General features: G+C 32.8%; 1 protein-coding gene and 1 long non-coding RNA gene across 3 annotated transcripts in view; one reads left to right on the top strand and one right to left on the bottom strand.

Annotated features, from left to right (window-relative positions):
- The first annotated feature begins 1,188 nt into the window (after window positions 1-1,188).
- LOC107713596 (uncharacterized) lies at window positions 1,189-2,010 on the top strand. Its single transcript, XR_001636908.1, has 2 exons — window positions 1,189-1,391; window positions 1,574-2,010. It is a non-coding gene; the product is annotated as an uncharacterized LOC107713596 (long non-coding RNA).
- LOC107713595 (serine/threonine-protein kinase 10-like) overlaps window positions 1,894-20,364 on the bottom strand; it is a 52,642-nt gene continuing 34,171 nt past the window's right edge. For both annotated transcript variants that reach the window (XM_016519149.1, XM_016519151.1), the window contains exons 10-19: window positions 12,971-13,092; window positions 11,392-11,515; window positions 10,519-10,698; window positions 9,631-9,723; window positions 9,424-9,553; window positions 9,216-9,340; window positions 7,522-7,710; window positions 7,324-7,449; window positions 4,417-4,530; window positions 1,894-2,995 (exon numbers count right to left, since the gene is read on the bottom strand). In XM_016519149.1, coding sequence (XP_016374635.1) covers window positions 2,855-2,995; window positions 4,417-4,530; window positions 7,324-7,449; window positions 7,522-7,710; window positions 9,216-9,340; window positions 9,424-9,553; window positions 9,631-9,723; window positions 10,519-10,698; window positions 11,392-11,515; window positions 12,971-13,092 — 1,344 coding nt within the window. In that variant the 3' untranslated portion in view covers window positions 1,894-2,854. The remainder of the gene's footprint in view (window positions 2,996-4,416; window positions 4,531-7,323; window positions 7,450-7,521; window positions 7,711-9,215; window positions 9,341-9,423; window positions 9,554-9,630; window positions 9,724-10,518; window positions 10,699-11,391; window positions 11,516-12,970; window positions 13,093-20,364) is intronic.

Below are 20,364 nucleotides of genomic sequence, written 5' to 3'. Positions count from 1 at the left end.
TTAATTTATTTCCTTACATAATTTATGGGAACTTAATTTTTATTACCAACAAAGAAAGAAATATAGCTAGATTTTGGAAGGCAGGGGTTTTCAAAATCCCCCAAATGATGTTCACCTTGCAATAGACCCCTTTCCTAAAAGTAAGCAATAAAGAAGAGCTAAACATGTTATTTGTGTTTTATAGATGTACTTTTTTATTTTTTCCTCAAAATTATATGCAGTTGCAGTAAACTGACAACCGGGAATGAAATGCTAGAATAGATTAATGGTGATTAATTTATAGACACTAGTCTTTAGAAAGCATAATGAGAATGTAATATCAAATTATTGGATATTATTTAAACTAGTGAACTGTTTTTGCAATGTTATGGCACCATTTTAAGGAATCTGTCAAAAGTTTGGAACCATTAAGATTTATGAAAGAAGTGTCATATTCACCAAGGCTGTGTTTATTTGGGGAAAAAAAGATATACAATTATTATTATTTTTATTTTTAAATATTGATAATGAATTCTGAAGGATCATGTGACGTTGCATTTTCAGCAGCCCTTACTAGTCTTCAGTTTTTCCATCACAGAAATTAATTACATTTTAAAAATTATTCCAAATATAAATGATGGTATTCAAAATATAAAATAGACTTTTAAATTGTATTAATGTTTCATAATAGTGTTTTAACTGTATTTACTGTAACTGTAAGTGTGCATAGTTTGAGCAATATGACACGAGGAAGAGATTTCTTTGCGGTTTCAGATGAATCGCAGCCGTGTGCGAGTGTCATATTGATTTAATAAAAAGCTTCTGCAATATTGAGTAACTCGCACTGCAGCTACAATATGACCTGATTTCTGAAATGTAAACATCTCTAGTTCAGTGTCATAAAAATATCATAAAAATCTCACTTGGTTTGACTATGAATCCAAAAATGGGGACCATACATTTTTGTATGTTTTCTATGTTATTTTTACCTACACTATTATTATTATTATTATTATCATTAGTAATTATTATGATGATGTTTGTGGGTCAAACTGACTCTAACTGGTTTTAATACAACTCATCAAAAATCACACTATGAAAAATAGTCAAATATTATTAAATAAATGGATCAAAACTGTATTGTACTAGTACAAAAATACATTACAAAAATAAAATAAATGAGAAAAACTGTATTTAACAAACATTTTAACATGTCCTAATTGTATTTATATATTTTTATGTTCATAAAACTGTGAATATACTGTACATTAATTACAGCTTTTCCTTTAATTCCTCAAATATGATTAATTCCATGTTTGTGCTTTTGGAAGTTGATCTTTACCCAAATTAGGCTTTTTATTGCGCATTTTAGGCTCATTTCCACTGTAGAGAACAAATGAAGAGCTGTTTGTGTAAACTAAAACTAACAAAAGGAGGAGAAACGTAGCAGAGGTTCCATTCATCTAATTAACTTCAATTCAATTTGTGCCGCAGAACTACCTGCTGAATAAAGCGAGAATTAAAACAACATAGCATCGAGCTAAAATCTATTTTGAACTGTAGGTGGCGCTACAGGTGTGCGATGTGAACACAGCTGGAATTGAGACGTTCCTCTTTCTAGTGTGTCAGATTTATTAAAAGGATAGTTGGCCCAAAAATGAAAATGCTGTCATCATTTACTCAACCTCACGTTGATGCGAACACGATATTCTGCAGAATGTTGGCGAGATATTCTTTCCTGTGGAAAAATACTATGGAAGTCAATGGCTACCGACTTCAAAATATCTTCTATTGTGTTCAACAGAAGAAAGAAACTCAACATGAGGGTGAGTAAATGAGGACAGAATTGTCTTTTTTTGAGCTAAAACAGCTATTCCATTAAATGTAAATCAAAGAAAATGATCAAAACTAAAAGATAAACATCTCATTTATTAGAGATACTCAACAGTTTCTCATCATCCACACTGAAGCTTTGGTTACTCAGAGTTGCAGACTCAGAAAGGAACGATCAACACTGTGCTCCACAGACATTAAAAAAAAAGACGTAAATCCTCATACCTTCAGGCTTCAGGTATCGCTTTTGAAAATATAAATCCTTCAAATGGCTAAAGACTGGAAGCTGATGTAAAATAACACGCGTTTAAAATCGGAACACAACAACATATTGCACTTTGGTTAGGTGACAGTAACAGACAGCAACATATAAAAAATGATCAATAATAAACTAGAGAAAACATGCATAAACACATTTCTGGAGTCGCTCTCGTCTCGTCCAGTGTGATGCATTTACAGTAAATGTGCCAGTGGCAGACAATAAACACTGCAGAATAATAAAAGTGGCAAATTTGTTGCTGTCTAATACATAAAACAACAAAAACATTCGGTAAAATAACAATGTACCAATTAAAATGTACACTTTTTCAGAAAAACCAAAAAAAAAACATAAGTTCCTTTTTTCAGCATCTAAATATTTGTACAAAGAAACTGGTTATAAAAGAAAAGGGATAAGTTGCAACTTTATATATATATTTATGCATATATTAACTGATCATAGAAAAAATAAAAACATAAGAACATGCAAGGTTTGTACAATATATTTGGCAATACAATTAAACTAACTTTTAAAACTTTTAAATAAACTAAGGCAAGCGAGTCTGTCAGAGCTGTTCTAGTCATGCAGTTCAATGCCCTCATTTAAATGAATGCATCTATGCACTTTCATCTCATGCTATTAAAGGAATAAAGCGGATCTGAATGCTGTTTCAGGTGACTGTGCTGTAAAGAGACGCCGCTGCTGCTTTGTTCCTGTGCACTTACAGACAAATCCGCCTACGCCTCCAGAAAAGTGTGTCGAACATAAATGACAAGCAGGAGCTCATGTGGTGGACGAGTCGATGTACGGCAGGAACCTCGTGACTTTGTTTGGTGAGCCGACGCTCAGACACTGGGAATCATCACTCATCTTGAAGAAAAGCTCCTGCTCTTTCTTCCTCAGGTTCAGTTCCTCCTCCAGAACCTGAGAGAGGAGACAGAAACACATCACACTTCAACTCTACAGTCGACTGAGGTTTATTCTCATCAGCCAATAACTCACAATTAAACACGCGTTCCCTCTCATTATCATTTAAACAGTAATGTTTTTATATCATCGTACAAGTTGTTCTATTACTTTTATGCCTTTATATGATTTTTTTTTTTTTAAATGCAGTAATTTAATATTGTGAGTAAAATGACTATAAATTAAAATTAGAAATTGTAATAAAAAATAAATAAAACATGTAGATGCATAACATGAATTTGAGGAGAAAAGTGCTTAATTGTGTCATAATGTGTGTGTATATACTTCTGTTTGGGATCAGAAAGATTTATTTATATCTTTAATTAATTGACTTTTTTTCAGCAATGAAGTTGATCAAAAGTGACAGTAAAGACATTTCTAATGTGACAGAAGATAACTTGATCTTTCTAATCATCTGTGAATCCTGAAAAATAAAATTGATCAGTTTCCACAGATATTGTGCAGCACGACTGTGTTCAACATTGATAATAATCAGAAATGTTTCTAAATCAGCATATTAGAATGATTTCTGAAGATCATGTGACACTGAAGACTGGAGTAATGATGCTGAAAATACAGCTGCGCATCACAGAAATAAATTATATTTTACTATATATTAAATAGGCCTGTCATGATCATGAATTTTGTGCTGACAATTAATTGATTAATTATTTAATTGTCTTTGTTCAATGCAATGAGCCAATATTTGTAAGCCAAATACATTATTATTTTATATATATTATTTATATGTATTTTACTTCAAAATATATAATTAAATAGGCCCACATGATTTTCTTTAATGCTGTGAAAACAATATTTTAAAAGTCAAAATGTCTTTACTCTTGGTCCATTTTACATGGACAATGGAGCCCAGCAAACCTGAATATGTGAGCTGTGTAATAATATAATATAATATAATATAATATAAAACATAATATAATTAACATAATATAATATAATAAAATAAATATAATATAATTAACAATATAATATAAAACATAATATAATATAATTAACAATATAATATAAAACATAATATAATTAACATAATATAATATAATTAACATAATATAACATAAAACATAATATAATTAACATAATATAATAGCTATTTGATCAAATAACTGTAATCACATGATTCAACAAAAACCTGACGGGCCTAATATTAAAATGGAAAACAGCATTTGAAACTGTAATATTTAACAATATTACTTTTTTCCCTGTGTTTTTGATCAAATGCAGTCTTGGTGAGCAGAACAGACTTCATAATCTCACCTCCCCAAACCGCTGAACTGTAGTGTGTAATGTATTTGTGTGTTTAGATGTCCGGGTGAAATATGAGCCAGACTCGTCTCTAGATTCGCACGAGCAAGTCAGACCTTCTTCCTGGGCTTGAGGTGCTCCCTCCACTCCTTCAGCTGCTGGTTGTGCTGCTCGTCCACAGCCTTCAGACGCTGCGTCTCGTTTTCTATCAGCAGGTGGCACTTCTCATTCTGCAGGAGACATTCACACGGATCAGGCTACGAGCACACTAACACGGACACATCTCAAAATGCATTGTTTCCCCTCCGTCCACACTGAGAGTGTTTTTGACAGAGCTTGAATGTGAAAGTCTATTTGAAAACACTACTATTGTAGTGTGAGGGATTTGAAAACAAAGACGCATGATTACTCGTTTGATGCATATTGTGTCTGTAGATATTTACGTATGTGCCTGTAATGTGCGGTTCACTCACAGAGTTGTTAAATATGTATGATCATTTGTTTAATCTTCATACATTCCAACAAAGATGACAGAAAATTGCTGCGTAACATTATTTGTAACTTCACACAAAAGCAAAAACACCTCTTTTGTTTGATTTTCTTGTTTTTTTTGCTTCACCTGAATGGTACGAAACTTGGTAAAGGTTTTGGCACTTGGCATGTGAACACAAACAAAACTCATGGATGTGAATTGAAAAGGTTAAACAGTCCTGAAAAAATAGTCAGACTTGCATTGGAAACAAATGGAAAAGGATTTTCATCAAGCAGAAACGTTTGGTACTGCGAAACAAACCACATCTGACATTTTTTGTGATATCAACCTCAAATTCGGAACACATTTTGTTTAGATTTACGGCTTTGAATTTGTAGCAGTTTTAAAGTAAAACATGTTTGGAAAATATATATTTCATATAAAATTTAAAAATAGTATTTTTGTGCATTTTTCATAATAATAAACTTAAACTTTTATAATTTTTTTCACTTTTTGAACTTTTTGTCACTTCAGCAATAATAAAAGTGTCTTCTTTATAAAAAAAAGAAAAACAAAACAAAAACAAAAAAAGACCAAACTTAAGTCTGTGCTCTAAAGCATTCAAGATAAGTTTAAATTGGAAATTTCATTTTCAGGTCTATGCTCAAAAAATATTTAACAGGTAATAAATGGATCATAGCTATTCTATAAATATAAATTAGTACCATAAATTCCACTAAAAATACAAAATATTAAATAGCATTATCAAACTAAAATATAGCACATTCATTTCATTGAAATTTTTTTTTAAAAAATAAATAAAAATCAGTCATTTTTGATTGCCATGTGGAACATAAAATAAGTTGGATGACATCGGGGTCCAAACTAGCGGCGCCGAATGTTTTTATTACCATGCTTTGTGCACATCATCACTGAGTTTTCATGCTAATTATGTACATACATTTTTTTAAAAATACAAATATGAAAAACTTTCGAGCCACTCGAGTCAATGCTTGTGTTTACACCAGCGGCGCCGCGCCACGTTTCAGAAGCGTCACAGAAGCGGCTCTCTGCGCCGCTTCGCTAAAGATATGCGCCTCGCCTATTTTTGACGGTTTTTAAAAATACAAATATGAAAAACTTTCGAGCCACTCGAGTCAATGCTTGTGTTTACACCAGCTCTCCGCGCCGCTTTGCTAAAGATAGGCACCTCGCCTATTTTTGATGGTAAGAGTGTGTGCTTGAATATGCTCTAGAACCGCTCTCGCGATACTTTGATGTCATACACCGATCAGTCTGCGCAGCGCTGCTTCAAGTCGAACACACCTATTGGGTTTGTGGTGTTGTTGTTGTGCGCCCTAGGGAACGCATATCCGCCATACGTCATCGCGTCGCTATATCATTGATATCGCGATATGACACTTTTTTATCATGTAAAAATTTATACCGGTATCATCGTGGACGGTATGATATGGCACACCCCTAGCGAACACAACCGTCATTCACGTCCGTCTAGCGCGTTTACATAGAAAAACACACATGCATTTAGAGCGATTATATGAACAGTTTGGTTAACATGGTCTGTGGCAGATTTTCTTCATGTCAGGGCAACAATTCAATAAACAAGAAGTTAATATTAAGTGACTTAAATTGTAGAGACAATATTGTCTTTTTTTGCTCTATTTAGCTAAAGAAAATGGTTTGTTATTGAAATAATTAGCATTTTTTAACAAATCAAATGAAGCAGCTATTCACTGACCCTTTCATAAAACAGTTTCTTACTTCAATCCTGAATGAATCAGCCATTTTGAACGAATCGATTGAATAAATGACTCAACGACTCGCTCATTAAGACAGTGGCTTGTCGCCACCTACTGGCAATTTGAGTTTCATATTTAAAAGCATCATTCTATTTTTTTTTTTAGTGCTGTCAAGCGATTAATCGCATCCAAAATAAAAGTTTTTGTATACATGTATATATGTGTGTGTACTGTGTATATATGTATTATGTATATATAAATACACACATGCATGTATATATAAGACAAATATGTTTTGTTTATACATAAAATATTTATATATAATATAAATGATGTATGAATATAAATATATATGTATATACATGTAAATATTTTTCTTAAATATATACATGCATGTGTGTATTTATATATACATAATAAATATAAACAGTACGCACACATATATTATGTAAACAAAAACTTTTATTTTGGATGCGATTAATCGTTTGACAGCACTAACTTTACTATTTTAAATTTCATATTTAAAACATTAATCTCATAACATTATTCATGCAATTTGTAAGTGCAGTGTAAATGCCTGTACAAGTGCTCCTAAAAAAAAATAAAAATTTAAATAAAGGCATGCATTAGCCAATGTAAACATGCTTTATTTAAAGTGTATTCTGACACATACTGTACAAGGATGTCTCTGGGCTAAACCCCTAGACCAAGCAAAAAAATATCATCTTTTGTGTTCTACACGACAAGTGCGAGCGGCTTTTAAAAACACCTGCACGAAACATTGCGCTCACCTGCAGCTGCTGCAGTTCTCTGGCGTTTCCCTCACACTCGCTGATCCTCTCCCTCATCTGGTTCTCGTGTTTCTGCTGCTGGTGCAAGCGCTCGGCCTTCTGCCTCTTCTCCTCCAGCCTGGAGAACTGAACAGAGAGAGAGATGAGGGTCTCTGAGAGGAGGACACATACTGTAGGGCCGTCGGAGACACGCTTTACCTGCTTGGTCTTCTCGCGGTCTTCTGCGGAGCTTCCGAAGGAGTTGATCCTCAGGCTCTTCTTGAACATGGCCATGCGTGTTTTAGCCTCGCTGCGCTGGATCTTGGGCAGCCGGTTCTTCTCCTGCTGCTGTCGGGCCTTGTGGAGCTCGATCATACGCTGGTTGTAGCACTGCATCTGCTCCTGCTCCTGTGACAGCACACACAGTGTCAGAGCGCTAATCTGACCCCATTCTGCACTCTTCAGATAAACCTGATGTCTTTGATCCAGGAACTGCTAACGTGAGGCTAAAGTCTAAAAAACAACTAAAACACAAAAGAGAACTCGACGATACAAAGCTACAAAATGCTTTTTGACCAAAAAAGGCATGATTTTTCTGTTTGAAAATAATTTAAATTCAGTTTTGCTAATGAATCGTTCAGACAGATTCGAACTGAATCACTAAAACGGACTGACTCTTTTACTCTAGACCAATGTTATTTTAGCATTATATACTATTATATATATTTTTTTTCCCCCGATATTTTGAATTAGCTTTTATTTTTATATTTTCATTTTAATATTTGTTTAATTTTTAGTCATTTTGATATGTGCTAATGTTATTTTTTAGAAAAGATTTTAAGAAAAGATTTTATTGGCTTCATTTATTTTTAGTTATATTTCAGTTTTAGTTTTTTCCTGTTAGTAATTTTAGTGCCTCAACTTAGTTGCCAAGGTATATATTATTTATATACTATTATATTTTTATTTATATTTTTAATAAACTTTTATCTTTATATTTTCTTTTAATTCTAAATAAAATATATTTTTATTTTAATTCTACCTTAATTTTTAGTAGTTTTGTTATATGCTTGTGTTATTATTACTATTGATTAAGTTTATTTTTAGTTTTTAGTTGTAGTTCAGTTTAAGTTATTTATTTACTTTTCATTTTCATTAATAATAATAATAATAATTCAGACTGATTTGTGAACCAGTTCGACTGAATCATTGAAAAGAAAAATACCAAAATGAGCCAATTTTACTCTAATCAACAGTAATAATAACTGTTATTAATGTTTAACCTAAAAAGTTATTTAAATTAGAGAATAATTAGAAATGTATTTAAAAATGTCTCAAATAAATGAATATTCATTAATAAATTAACAATTTACATGACTTATCCAGGTCTGGACAACACTTTTTATTATTTTATTTTATTTATTTATTTTATTTTATTTTACTTTTTAAATTTATTTTATTTTATTTTTACTTTTTTATTTTATTTTATTTTATTTTATTTTTTTACTTTATTTTAATTAATTGCTTGGTATTTTTTTTTCTAATTTGCCAATTCTCGCTAATTATGAATATTCAACACTGTAAACATGTTTTGACAGGTAATCTTTTATTTTATTTTATTTTATTATTTTACTTTACTTTACTTTTACTAAATTTTTTATTTATTTTATTTTATTTTATGTTATTACATTTTATTTTATTACATTTTATTTTATTACATTTTATTTTATTTTTTTTCATTTCCAGGTTTTCTCATCAAACAGAGAGCATCACAGGCAGTAATGCAGTCAGTCAGTCATTGCTCGTCGAGTCGTTGGAAATGCAGGCTGCCTCTAAAGACTTTCACAGATCTCTCAGATGGGCACCAGCACCGTGTGAATGGAAAAGGAGTAAAGATGAAGCATCACTGAGACCTTCTCGTGTTTCTTGAGGAGCTGGTGTCTCTGCAGAAAGTACTGGTCCTTCAGCTGCTGTTTGAGGAGCTGGTGTCTCTCGTGCAAGCTCTTCTCTTCCAGGTCCCAGACAGTGGCCTCTCGCTCTGACAGACGACAGCAGCACTCGGCTTGTAAGCATGCAGTCTACATAAAAGGTAAGGATGGTCGGGTCTGAGTGCATTTATACCTCGGAGCAGATTCTGTTTCTTGATGAGACACTGGCGCTCCGTCTCGGAGATTTCCCGCTTGTTTTGAGCAATGATGCTCTTCAGAGTCGAGTCCAGAAAATCCCTCTGATCTGCCAGGAACTTGTCTTCCTGCACAGAGAAGACACACAAACCTTTTAGCAGTTCAGTTCAGTTTTTGCACACACAGCTTTAAGTCTTTAACTGACCTCGTCTGATTTCATCTGCTGGAAGTTGTTCATTTTGATCTTCATACTTTCTTTCCTCTGACTCCTGGGCATTTTCTCCACTTCTTGTTTGACCTGAGACGAAATAAAGATACAAGTGTTTCATTCTTTTTTGTAAAACATAATAATGTTGACTTACGCTTGTTATATTTTATGCAAGAAAATATTATGAGATCACATAGAGCCTCTAATCGTGTTTTTTTTTTATTAGTTTTTGTTTTTTTAATAAAATATAAATTACGTCCTATAAGCTTCCTATAAATTTTGTCAATATATAGTAATTAACTCAATTTTTCTCTAAATCAACCATATTGCTTCTAAATGTTTACTCCTCTTTAAAAAAAATAAAAAATAAAAATCCTGTCATGTTTTTGTCAACACTCCTTCATTTTTTTTTTTCTGTTTCGTCTTATCTTTATTATCTTAAAAAAAAAAAAATAATAATAATACAATTTTTCATAAACAGTGATGCTAGATTTATAAAAACATACAGGTCATATTTTACTGTTAAATGCTCTCGCGGATTCTGATTGGCTGTTTTCATCGTTCACAAAAAAAAAATCCTTCTGAAAATTATTCCAACAATATTGTTCGTCTTTGTCGTTATTGTTATAGTTGTGGACATTCTTAAGATTATTAAAACTTTATAGTTATATCATGCTTGACGGCCTTCTTAACATCACTTCTAGAAGTTCTAGAATATTATTTACACACTTAAAAATATTCATCGGTTTATTTCATTATTATAATTGGAAACTGAATTTATTACCAGTAAAGTCTTAATTTATTATTGTCTGTTTTGTGAAACATCACTGAAATTAAATGTGGCTCGAGTGTGCTTTCTAGGGCTCGTATAACTCCGTGTCTCGCCTCTTTCTTCCTGTGCTTCATCTGGTCCAGGAACTTGTTGAAGGCTTTGTCTTGTTCTGCGCGGATGCGTCTGCCCTCGTCTCGCAGTCGAACCGTGTGCTCCGTCTCCATTCTCTCGATGCTCTGCTTCTGCTGTTTCTCCAGCGTCTCCAGCTCGGTGTCGTAGTATTTCTTCTTGGCCTGCGAGCAAAGCCGCACAGTGAGATATAAGCACTATTTATTAACATTTTACGTGTAATATTAGCAATATTTTAAGATTTTCTCCTCTCCCAGAAATAATGCACTCTTTAATTAACCCATCCTAACTTATATATACATATATAGCCTCAGTTCATCCGAGATGTGGTTGAGTTTGTTTCTTCATCAGGTTTGTAGAAATGTAGCATTGCATCAGTGTCTCAGCAATGGATGCTTTGCAGTGAATGGGTGCCGTCAGAATGAGAGTCTAAACAGCTGATAAAAACATCACAATAATCCACAAGTAATCCATAGCACTCCAGTCCATCAGTTAATGTCTTATGAAGTGAAAAGCATTAACGTTTAGAGGTGTTTTGGACTGTTTATATGGTGTTTGATCTGTGCAGATTTCTCTCCTGATTCAGACTTTTTCACTGGAGGAAGAGTTATTATGGATTATGGGCTCGTGTTTTAGTTAAAAAACTATTGGCTTCTCTGTTAACTGATGGACTGGAGTGCTGTGGATTATTGTGATGTTTTTATCAGCTGTTTGGACTGTCATTCTGACGGCACCCATTCACTGCAGAGCAAGTGATGCAATGCTACATTTCTCCAGATCTGATGAAGAAACAAACTCATCCTGATCTTCCTAATGTCTAGAGAGTGCTGTGCGTGGTGGATGTCGGAGACACTCACATTCATCTCCTGGTCTAATCTGCGCTGCATCTGCTCCCGCTGCTCTTTCAGCTTCAGATTGAGCAAAGCCTGAGCGCGATGCTGCTCTTTCTGCAGCAGACGCAGATCTCGAAGCTCCTGACGCCTGTGTGCATGAATGAACATATATACATATTTGAGGAATGACCTGTAAGCGTAACTTGTGTTACACAATAATCTGTAATTCCACAACTGTATGACATTCTTTATTATATAACTGTATGACATATGTTTAGAAATCTCTCCGTGTTTTTTGTCCATACAGTGGAAGTCAGTGTGGTTTAGTTACTTCTTTTGTGTTCTGCAGTCATATGTGACCCTGGACCACAAACCAGTCATAAGGGTCCATTTTTTTAAATTGAGATTTATGCATCACCTGAAAGCTGAATAAATAAGCTTTCCATTGGTGTATGGTTTGTTAGGATAGGACAATATTTGGCTGAGATACAACTATTTGAAAATCTGGAATCTGAGGGTGCAAAAAAATCTAAATATTGAGAAAATCATCTTTAAAGTTGTCCAAATGAAGTTTTTAGCAATGCATATTACTAATCAAACATTAAGTTTTGATATATTTACGGTAGGAAATTTACAAAATATCTTCATGGAACATGATCTTTACTTAATATCCTAATGATTTTTGTCATAAGAGAAAAATCAATAATTTTGACCCATACAATGTATTTTTGGCTATTGCTACAAATATACCCCAGTGACTTAACACTGCTTTTGTGCTCCAGGGTCACAAACAGGTTTGGAACGACAGGACGGTGAGTAAATCATGACAGAATTCTCCGTTTTGGGTGAACTGTCCCTTTAAGATGAACATTTTAAACAACATGTGAAGACTCCCGCCAAACACAGAATGTGCAGAATGCAGCGATAGACGGCCCACAGACAGAACGCCTCCTCCTCATTCATTACATGACTTCACTGACAGACAAACACCAGAGGAATGTTCCACACAGATATTTTATGTGGGGCTGAATTTCAAGCCTGTCAAGAACACGGCCCAGTCATATTTCTCCACAAAAACAAAATAAAAAAAGAAATTATAAAAGTCTATTATTAGGAAGGTTGTTTTTCTTTTCTTTATGCAAATATTTAATTTAAAGACGTCTCTTCTGCTCATCAAGGCTGCATTTATTTGATCAAAAATACAGAAAAAAACTGTAATATTGTGAAATATTATAATTTAAAATAAAGTTTTTCTATTTTAATATACTTTAAAGTATATATTTTTCTGTGATGCAAAGCTGAATTTTCATCATTATTACTCCAATATACAAGTTATGATGTATATAAGAAACAATACACTACTGTTCAAAAGTTTGGGTTCAGTAATTTTATTTTTACTTTTTTTTTATTTTTATTAATTAATATTTTTATTCAGCAAAGATGTGTTAAATTGATAAACGTGATAGTAAAGACTTATATTCTTAGAAAAGATTTATATTTTGAATAAATGCTGTTCTTTTTATTCATCAAAGAATCCTGAAACAAAAAAAATATGAAGCAGTTGTGCTTAATATTAAATATTATCTAAAGAGAGTGAACTTGCCTGAGGAACCTCATCTCCTCGTCTTTCTTCTCGTCATCGGTGATGATTTTGGAGGTGGTGACGCTCAGCTCCACACCATCCACCAAGAACTTACGCGTGCGTTTCAGCGTCTTCTTGGAGTCCTGGAGGAAAAACAAATGAGAGAGAAATGGTAGAGAAAAAAATAAGAAAACGGAGACCGTAATGGGTGTGGTAGCAGGATTTTAGGGTACTGTGGATTAAAAAACAGAAAAGAAAAGAACGACATGCAGAAGAAGGACTTGCTAGCAGGGTTATTAAACAAACCATTAAAAATTTATTTGTTAATTGAAATAAAATTAATGTTAACTGAATACTTTAACATATGTATATGAGGTAGTTGCCAATGCAGCAATTCTTATTTCATTTAGTTTTAACTACTAAAATTATCAAAGTTTTATTAAAAAAAAAAAAACTACACACTACCGTTCAAAAGTTTGGGATCAGTAAGATTTTCTTTGATGAATAAAAAGTAAAAAAGAACAGCATTTATTCAAAATAGAAATCTTTTGTCACAATATACACTACTGTTCAAAAGTTTAGGGTCAGTAAATGTTTTTTTCTTTATTTTTTTTTAAAGAAATTAATACTTTTATTCAACAAGGATGTGTACAACTGATAAAAAGTAATAATAACAACTTATATTGTTAGAAAAGATTTATATTTTGAATAAATGCTGTTTTTTGTTTTGTTTATATATTAAAACAGAAAATAGTTATTTTAAATTGCAATAATATTTCTGAATATTACATTTTTTTCTGTATTTTTGATCAAATAACTGAGCAGAAGAAACTTCTTTAAAAACATTAAAAATCTTACTGATCCCAAACTTTTTGAACATTAGCGTGAATACATATATATAAATATAGATAGATACATGCATGCATATACTAAAATAACACTGATTGATAGAGCCAGAGGCATAATGAACAGTTGAACTGGAGCAAGGAAGACGAAATGAGAAAGCAAAACCGTGTGAAGGATGTGAACAGGAAGCAGTGAGATTGCTGTTTTCCTGTAAAGCCAGTTCAGACAGGAAGTCATGAGCAGAACGTGAACGAGAGCACACAAAAGAGAAAAAAAAATATATTATATAGATTGTGAATATATTTAAACATCACGGTAGTATTTGTTGAAAAACAAACTACAAAGAAGTCAAATATCTGGTTGCTTTGTCGTTTCATTGAATTTGATCAGACACTGTTGAAATCGTATTTTATTGGATCGTATCATCGACAAATGATCCTCAGACCTGAGTCTATTGAACGCAGCTGAGCAAACAGGTCTGTCATTTTTATGCCTGTATCTGTGTCCTGTGATGTGGCTTCTGCGAGATAAAGCCGCAGGTTTCGCCACGATGCAGCGTGCATGCACCAGTGTTTGCTAAAACCCCTGCTGAAGCATTCTGATCGTGCAGTATCAGAACTAAAGGACAAGAGAAAGCTCAATGTCTGAATCATGCTGGAAAAATGGCAGATGTGAGAAATGAGGCCGTTCTCTGGTGCCCTAAACAATCATCACATAGAGACTGATGCACAATGCTGAATGCAGCAGAGACAAAGAGCGTTTGGGAGGAATGGATGGAAAATCTGACGTGACTTCACAGACGAGCCGCTTGAAATATGCAACGAATGAATGACTTCATTTAAAGTAATGTTCAGGGTTCAAAACCAGTTTCTGAAGATTACAGTGCAGCACCGTCTATGGGCGAAGGCATTGCACTGCGGTAAAAGACTGTAAAAATGCTACAGTAAAAACCTATTAATTGGTTAACGGTAAGTTCCCTTACTATACATGGTGAAAAACTGTAATGGACATTTCTTGTAATTTTACAGTAAAATACAGTTTTTGCAAGTGACAAAGAACGTATATTTTACAGTGAAAAACCCTAAATTGGCATTCCCAGAATTCCCTGCATTATAATTTCACATTTGATGTTTTTTCGTTGAAATAACCATGTTTCTTCTTAGTTTTTTCCTTGTCAGTTATGTTCATTAGGGTTGTATGTTACATCTAATGTCGTTAAATGAATGTTTATTTGCATTACGTTATTGTCGTGTGTTACCGTGTTTGTGTGAATGACACAGCGCATATATATATTAGTATTTTCCTTCTCAGCTGCTTGTGATGAGCTTTGGTTCATCACCAGCTGTTTTTGATGGTTATCGGTGTATTACAAAGATACTAAACAGATTTCAGTACTTCAAGATGTTGGCATATTAACATTATATCAGTTCATGAAATACAGTTTTTAAATGTACGTTTAAATTAAATCTGTAAAACCTAAAATGTTGCTACCGTATTTTTTATGGTAATATTCTGGCAACCGCAGCTGGCAGTTTTTACCGTAAATTGTACGGATTAAAAAAAAATAATAATAATAAATATATATATAGTTTTTTAAAGAAGTCTCTTCTGCTCATCAAAGCTGCATTTATTTGATCAAAAATATAAAAAAACAGTAATATTGTGAAATATTATTACAAGTTCAAATAATGTTTTTCTATTTTAATATACTTTAAAATATAATTTATTCCTGTGACACAAAGCTGTATTTCCAGCATCATTACTCCAGTCTTCAGCGTCACATGATCTTCAGAAATTACTCTAATATGCTGATTTGCTGCTCAAGAAATATTATTATAGTTGAAAATGGCTTTGCTGCTTAATATTTTTGTGGAAAATGTGACACTTTTTTTTTTAGGATTATTTGATGAGTATAAAGAATGGCATTTATTTGAAATGAAAAAAAATAAGTAAATAAATAAAATAAATTATTAATTAATTTTTTTAAAATCTTCTTGACCCCAAACTGTTGAATGGTAGTGTATATCGACACGTTTTATTGTGAGTCGTTTAAATTAAGCCCCTCCTGGAGCATGATAAGGCTCACAAGACAGTAATAAATAATTCATAACTCATCCCAGCTGTTATCATCTGCTTGTTTTCTGAGTGATGCAGTTGTTTTGGTACATCAATGATGATTGATATTGACATTATTCACGTCACTTCCCCAACAGGAGTATGTGCACCAAAGGCAGTAGTTGTGAAACTAAATTTAATTCACAAAATGTAAACTACATTATCAATCAGCGATATATTAAAAGTTAGATATATAGTACATTCAACTAGCTACATACATGCAGTACACTCAGGTAAAGCTTTATATAATATATAAAGCAAATCTCAATTGCTTGATTGTTTATATCATCACAAAATGTAACTATATTATCATCCAGCTCATTATATAAAGCTGGATATAGAAATATGTGCACGTTTCCCCGCATACACACAAGAAACTCATTTAGGGTGATGATGAAACAATGAGTGTTGTGAAAAGCACTATATAAATAAATCTGACGACTACTTAAAGCAGGTTTTCGGTTACCTTGGAAACACTTCCTTTGTTTGGCAAGATTTTGCTTTTGCTAAACCTACAGAATAGAAATTATGACTTACGTAAATGGTAGGGTTGTCAATAAATTACAGGGCTGTCGCTTCGCCATGCTACTTGGTGAGTCTCTTTCAAGGACTTTTCCAAGATGCTTGCAAAATCATTCGATCTACTTCGGCACAACAGTACTGACTGTTTTTAGTTTTAAAAATGAATTCTCGTAATAATCAGTGAGTGTGTTGGGGAAAGTTACTTTTAATAGTAATGCATTACAATATTGTGCTACTCCCTAAAAAAAGTAACTAACTGCATTACTTAGTTACTTTTTATGGAAAGTAATGTGTTACTTCTGCGTTACTTTTTCTAATCTGGGCTCGGATTCTTGTTTGTTTTCAATATAAAAAGTTCTATTTTTGGCAAATGTAAAGGTTCTTTCACACCAAAAGTGAAATTAATGAAATGTAAATTCACGTCTGTACAGTAGAGGGCGCAGCTCAAACAAACCTTCTGGATTACATGAAGAGTAGGACGCAGGAGAAGAAAGTTCAGCACTCTTCAGCAATTAAAAAAATTAAACAAATGTGTTTATATAAAGTCATTTTTGCTTATTAGTGTGGTTGAATTGGCTCATCGAAGGTCAGCAGCAAAGACACTTGTTAATAAAATGGGATTAAATACATAAAGGATATTTGTGTTATTTAACACATTTAATTACTGCAGGTTAGTGTCATATTCTGAGTTTGCATTTGACAGTTTTTACTGATTTCGAGGAATACTGAATCTGTTTTTGTATGAGTGAGGTGAGTAAATGCATGTTCTCATTTAGTCTAGAACTACAGTAACATGTTGACACAGCGCACACAACGCCTCTGAACACACTCCTGAAATATGACTGGAGAGCTGTCAGTCAATACATGGATAACAAAGGAACTGGGGTTACTTATTTGAAAAAGTAACTCAGATATTTTTCAGTAAATTAAAAAGTATTGAATTACTTTACTAGTTACTTGAAAAAGTAATCTGATTATGTAACGTGTGTTACTTGTAATGTGTTACCTCCAACAATAGTAGGGTACAACGGGGCTAAAGGCGCCTTTGATATTATTCTCATCTAAACCACTAGATGGCACAAAAACGTGGCGTAGCACTTTCCAAAACATCCGCTTTTCAAGATGCACGTGTATATTTGTCTGATCCTTGACGCGATCGCGAGCCACAACGCAAAGTTGATTCTGTGCTTGCTTGATCTAATATTTTATGTTTTTTAAAATGTTGTAGATTTAAGTAGCAAATGAGAATCGCTAAAATTAATGCATGTATTTTGAGACAGAGGTCTGCTTAACGATTTTCAGTTTTGTTTAAGATAATTAAATCAACAGTTTTTAAATAACGAAATAATATGTAAAAGTATGGTATTTGGGGTAAAAAGCGCCCCTGCTGTTGGGGCTAAAGGCACAGTAATTAACATGATAATTAATAGATGGCTGACTTTTCCATTTCTTGACATGACATGGTTAGATTCAGATGGTAAATATTGTATATTATGTTGGGTGTCCATATTGGAGATATTCACCATGTTTAGAATGAAACCATCATATTTAAAAACATGATATTAATTATATAATTTAATAAAATATAATTTGTTGTTACTACTGTAAATATATATTCAATTATTATTGGATCTCCTTCAGTGCTTTCAGAATCTTTACTTATTAAAATTATTTTGTTTCTGTATTTTACAATATATATTTTTTAGATTAACATATTTTAATGACAGTATTTTATTGAAAAAAATTTAATTATTTTCTTTTTTTTTCAAAATAAGCAGAAAATAGTACAAACTTTGCTAAAGTGACTGTTTTAAACAAGTATTAACTTGGACATTATTAAAAAAATAACATTATTTTAGCTGAAGTATTTGTATCAATACTGTGTGCCTTTTACCGCGTGTGTGGTAAACCCACCTCATATATTTATAAGATGTTTAAACAAAATAAACGACTTGTATGATTTATTTTCACACAAAATATGTTGCTCCATTAATGTTCAATACAACGTATATATTTTTTCTGCAATTATACATTTTAGGCGCAGTGAATTGCACATTTTTGTGGGCCTTATATATATTTTTTATATTGACATTTTAATGACAGTATATTTATTGAACAAAAATTATTTATTTTATTTGTCAAAATAAGCAGAAAATAGTACAAACTTTGCTAAAGTGACTGTTTTAAACAAGTATTAACTTGGACATTATTAAAAAAATAACATTATTTTAGCTGAAGTATTTGTATCAATACTGTGTGCCTTTTACCGCGTGTGTGGTAAACCCACCTCATATATTTATAAGATGTTTAAACAAAATAAACAACTTGAATGATTTATTTTCACACAAAATATGTTGCTCCATTAATGTTCAATACAAACGTATATATTTTTTCTGCATATATACATTTTAGGCGCAGTGAATAGCACATTTTTTCTTAAGGTGTGCCTTTAGCCCCATTGTACCCTAATAATAATGGGCATTTTAATAATTTTACTGACAATGCTAAGCAAAGTTCAGCACATTTCTGGTTTGTCTGAATATATGCAGAAGCACACTCATTCGTCTGTCTCTCAGCACAGAGTTGAAGCGGGTGCGGTAAGGATGGTTTGGATGGGAGTGGTTTCTGCTGGTGTCTGCAGACAGACTCGGCTCTGTTTGACAGCGTCCACACCCGGTTTGAGCTCTGTACCTTCACTGTACTGCTGAGAGTAACTACCCACCCAGAACTGCCCCACGCTCCAGAACCGTCCACCAGCTCTCATAAACAGGGCTCTGTTCTGCTGCGCAGCTGGCACTGAGACGGTAAACAGACCAGCACATAGCGAAAGAGAGCGCAAGTCAGAGTATTAGTAAAAGCAGGAGTGTTAAACACCAAGTTTGTCATTTGTGTTCTATGCAGGGATCCATGTTTTACAGATCCAGCACACGATTTGGTTGCACCAGAAGGGGAGTTGAGGTTTTAAGGCACTAACAATCATAAAATTACTTTCGTATTTCATAAGTGCAGTTACTAATATACTATTAAATTTTTTGTAACTTGGAAATGCACATTTAAAGGTATAGTTTACCCAAACATGATTTAGTCACCCTCAAGTTGTTCCAAACCAGTATGAGTTTCTTTCTTTAGCTGAACATAAAAGAAGATTTTTTTGAAGTATGTTGGAGACCAAAGAGTTGCTGGTAGCCATTGACTTTCATAGTATGAAAAAATACTATGGAAGTCACTGGCTACCAACAACTGTTTGATTACTGACATTCTTCACAAAAATCTTATAACTATCCCTTTAACAGTATAGCATTGAGTTGAGTAGGGATGCAGATAGAAGTGTAATATTATATATATACACACACATATACATATATATATATATATATATATATATATATATAATATTAAGGGTTAAATATGTTATATTCTGAGAGTGCAAATGAGTTAGGACTTTAACATTCTTCTTCCATTACCACAGGTAAATCCATGTATGTCTCTTACTATGCTAAAAATAACTATATGCTTTCTAACTATATGGTTTCTAAAAAAAAATAAAAAAATAAGTACAAAAAAAAACTGAAAAAAACTTTGAAATTACAAAAAAGGACAAAAATTTTTTTTTTAAAAACAGCCTAGACAAATGCAAAAAGTGCCATATATTAACAATTACTATAATTATATTACTTTACTCGTGTAATATATTTAATGCAATATTCATGGAATATTAATAATATAATAAATTCAATCTAAATATACTCACTCTGACCGGATCGTTCGAATCGGTGAGTTGTTAACTAGAGACTCGCTCTGACCGGATCATTCGAATCGGTGAGTTGTTAACTAGAGACTTGTTCTGACCGGATCATTCGAATCGGTGAGTAGTTAACTAGAGACTAGTTCTGACCGGATCATTCGAATCGGTGAGTACTTAACTAGAGACT

This window comes from Sinocyclocheilus rhinocerous, unplaced genomic scaffold, assembly GCF_001515625.1.
Source record: "Sinocyclocheilus rhinocerous isolate Xijiao unplaced genomic scaffold, SAMN03320098_v1.1 scaffold599, whole genome shotgun sequence".
Lineage (NCBI taxonomy): Eukaryota > Metazoa > Chordata > Actinopteri > Cypriniformes > Cyprinidae > Sinocyclocheilus > Sinocyclocheilus rhinocerous.
Note: the sequence above shows the minus strand (reverse complement) of the source record. Positions and strands in the feature narration are given on the sequence as shown.